The following is a 3,944-nucleotide window of genomic DNA, read 5'->3' as shown; positions in this document are numbered from 1 at the left end:
TGCCCCCATTTTTATTTGTCTTTTCAAGCAGCCATGTGATGTGGTTTGTCCTGTCTGCCCTGCTCAGGAGGAAATAGGAACGTAGTCACTTCTGGGAGCCCTAAGCCCTCTGGGAGAGCAGGAACCCTACTCACATGGTGACAGGGGCTTCGAACTCCATTCCTGATTACAGACTCGGGTAAATTTTACTACAGAAGTCTCATGCCTTTGCTTCGTTTCTCTTTGGGGCTTGCTGACAGGAGAAGACGCCATCGCCTCGGAGCGTGCTGCAGCTTTATGCAGCGTGTGTGAACTCTCAGGCAAGTCTCTGTTTGTGCTGCCCCACACTGACCACCTTGTGGGCTACATTATAAGGTAAATCAAAGTTTCCTTCTTCCTCAGGAATGAAAAGTTGGTAGCTTAGACCCTTTTATTTACAGACAACAACGAAATGTTCATAATATAAACATCATGGACAGTGAAGTTCAGCTAGGCAGATCACTAACTGAAGAGTCACAGGAGCTAGCGGGCCAGCCTGGCACAGTAGCCCTGACTCAAAAGCAAGCAGTGAGGCTCGAATTGCACTTCTCTAACTGTTTAACCTGGTTTTCTTTTCTTTTTTTTTTTTGTTTTTTGTTTTTTTTTTTGTTTTTTCGAGACAGGGTTTCTCTGTGGCTTTGGAGCCTTAACCTGGTTTTCTTAAAAGCAGGGAAGGGCTAAATTCCATGTCTTGCTCTAGGTTTTTGTTTTAGAATTACATTTATTTATGACTCACTCAGGGGAGAGGGCCATGCCCATGCCGCAGAGGTCAGAGGTCAGAGGTCAGTTTACAGGAGTCAGTTCTGTCCTTCTGCTGTCTGGGTCCCTGGGATTGAACTCAGGTTCTTGGGCGTGGCAGCAGGCACCTTTACCTGCTGAGCCCAAGTCTAAGCAGGTCGATTTGTTCTCAGGTCTCTTCTACTTGGTTGTCACATGTTCTGAGTGCACAGCCTGTTTAGAAACTGAAGCAAGCTTACCTTTGATGTAGTCAGAGCTGATTTCATTGAGAAGGTTATCTTTTCATCTTTAGAGTAACCTATAAAAATATTTCTCACTATAGTTAGGTATTTCACAATCAGTCCCTCATTGTTCTCTCTTGTAAAAATTTAAGGACAAGTTTATATTAATAACATTTGTTTCAAGATTAGAATCTAACTTTATTTTTATATTTTAACATTTTCTAAAACTATACTTTTGAAAATAAAAGATTCTACCCTAGAAAATGCAATTTCCCAAGCATTCAGGAGGCAGGATCAGGGAGGAAGATTGCCAATTTGAGGCCAGTCTGGGGTACACTAGTGAGTTTAGAGTTTTCCAAGGCTACTTAGTAAGATTTTGTCTATAAAGACATGAATAAAATTTTTTGACTTAAATTTTTTTACTTATTTTCCTCAGATGTGGTAAAAAATCTTTTGTTCTGTTTTGTTTTTGATTTTTAGAGATAGGGCTACTTTGTGTATTCCTGGCTGTCCTGGAACTTGTTCTGTAGAGCAGGCTGTCCTTGAACTCACAGAGATCCACCTGTCTCTGCCTCCCGAGGGCTGAGATTAAAAGTATGTGCTGTCACAGTGGTAAAAATCTTTTGAATATAGGTTAAAGTTATGTTTTATTCTGAGTAGGAGAAGCTTGCAGTCACCTGTTATCGCCCGTGAACATACCTCTGTTGTGCCCTGCTCTTGGTCTTCCTTTCTCCAGAAGGGTGTGGAGTGCTTACTGGTCCCTGCAGCTCTCTTCTGTGGTGTTCATATAACCTCAGAGTTGTTCAGGGAAGCAGGACCTTAGTAAAACCAATTCTATCTTGTAGACCAGTTGTTTCTAATCTCCCCATAAGTTTTCTTATTTATTCTTTTAAACTCAAAATACTAGAAGATTAAAAAATAGTAAAATACAATTTAATTTGAAATCTTTTTTCAGATGTTTTATAAAATTATAGTAGGGACGAAAGTATTCTTAAAGATCATCTGATATTTATGAAGTCCAAGTATTTCATCTGTTGTATTCCGTGCTGTAAATGATTTTCAGAGGCCTTAGGGCGGGTCTTGGTTTTAGACTTTTTTTAGAAATACAGTGCTTCATTTTTCACCTTAATATCAGTAAAGCCCAGTGTTGATGACAAATGTCAGTTTTCAGCAAATGCCATTCTTAAAAGGAGTTTGGCTTTGGATAACTGTGTGTGTGTGCACGTGCGTGTGTTATATATGTATATACAAATACATATTTGTGTGTATGTTTGCTGTTTGTTAACAGGTTAGAAAACGCATTTTATGAACATGCCCAGACCTATTACTACACCGAGATCAGAAGAGTGAAGTCTCATAAAGAATTTTTGAATAAAACAACACATCAGGTACTTTGAAAAATAAATGAGACACAATTATTTGTTTCTGGTTGCTTTGTGGATGGTTCTTATTTCTGCAGTACTGATATTTTAAGTTGTTTTAGTACTTGAAAAGATTTTTTTTAAGCTCTTAAAAATGAGTTGGTTTTCAAATTGGGATCTTTCCCCCTTAAAGTTAGTTTCAAACTCCTTTACCTGTGAGAAGAGCTCTTGGGAGCCTTTTCAGCTGTGTCCTTGTTGGAATCACTGTGAATTTAATTTTGAATAATTCTCTTTGTACCTTAATGCATCATAAAATAGCATTTTTACATTAGAAGTTTATATATAATCATTCTTTAATCTTTTTCAGCTCTTGTTTGTTAGGCATCAGTTCAAAATTGCCTTCTTCAGTGAGCTGAAGCAGGACACACAGAACGCTCTGAAGTAAGTTTCTGTCTCAGACTAAATCCTCATTACCTCAGTGCTAATGAGCCATAACCACTAACCTGCTATGAATCTCAGTCACCTTGATTTTAAGGTATTCATGTTATATTCAGATATTTAATAAGTTTTTTCCCATCTTACTGCTGGAAATAAGTTGTTATAAACTTCCTGGTCTAATTTAACTACATTTCATGATCTAAAGAAAAGAGTGTTACAATCTCTTAATTTTTCTGTTTTTATTTTTCTATTCGTATATTCAGTAAAATTCTTGAAACTAATTTTCAAAGTATAATAAACATGAAATATTCATTTATTCAACTCAAATAGGCTTTATCATTAATTGTTTAGTTTATTGCATCATTTTTCATTTAAAGACCCTGCTGGAGCCTTGAAGGTTAGTTGCAGTTGTGTTGACATGCTCAAACGTTTTATTCCTTTGTTTTTACCAACTGCAGTTTAATAGAAGACCATCTCTTTGTGCGATAGCTCAGAGTTTTGGATATACATTGGCAGTGTGGAAAGGGATTTAAAAGGAATCAGTTATTTGTCTTATAATTGGGGAGAGAATAGCAGTAGATCAAAATAATAGCTGGATTTAATGTAGTTTATTTTTATTGGTGGATGGGTGGTGTCACTTGAGACCTTCGGTTTTAGGTTTTCTATAAAAACTAATGCTGTAGAGGAAACCATTTGCTGGAGAGGATAAGACCAACCTGGGTTGAATAACGAATTCCAGGCCAGCCTGGGCTATCTAGTGAGACTGTCTCAAAAGTACACACATACATATGTATGTATTTATTAAGAGTGCTTTTTTTTGAGATAACCTCTGTAGCTCTGGCTGTTTTGGAACCCACCAAGTAGACCAGATTGGCCTTGAACTCACAGAGATTCTCCTGCCTCGAGTGCTGAGATTAAAGGAGTGTGCTACCATGCCCAGCAAACAGTGTTTATTTTTTAGTGTGATTTTAGATAACCATCCAATTTACCCTTAGTTTTCAACTTGTTTCTACTTGTTATTGACTGGCTAGTTAATTTTAGAAAGAACAATGTACACGGGATGGGTCTTTCTGTTGTGAAGTCATTGATTAGTGATCAGTAGATACTTCCTTAGACTACTGGGCATATATATGGATATATATATATATAAAATATATATATTAACAAT

The 3,944-nt window shown here is 37.2% G+C and overlaps 1 protein-coding gene across 1 annotated transcript in view; it reads left to right on the top strand.

The window, feature by feature from the left end:
* Nucleotides 1–3,944, top strand: part of Trappc11 (trafficking protein particle complex 11) — a 42,341-nt gene that overhangs the window by 6,673 nt on the left and 31,724 nt on the right. The window contains exons 5-7 of the mRNA XM_005362592.3: nucleotides 173–354; nucleotides 2,266–2,365; nucleotides 2,706–2,779. Coding sequence (XP_005362649.1) covers nucleotides 173–354; nucleotides 2,266–2,365; nucleotides 2,706–2,779 — 356 coding nt within the window. The remainder of the gene's footprint in view (nucleotides 1–172; nucleotides 355–2,265; nucleotides 2,366–2,705; nucleotides 2,780–3,944) is intronic.

This window comes from Microtus ochrogaster, linkage group LG7_11 (assembly GCF_000317375.1).
Source record: "Microtus ochrogaster isolate Prairie Vole_2 linkage group LG7_11, MicOch1.0, whole genome shotgun sequence".
Classification (NCBI taxonomy): Eukaryota; Metazoa; Chordata; class Mammalia; order Rodentia; family Cricetidae; genus Microtus; species Microtus ochrogaster.
Note: the sequence above shows the minus strand (reverse complement) of the source record. Positions and strands in the feature narration are given on the sequence as shown.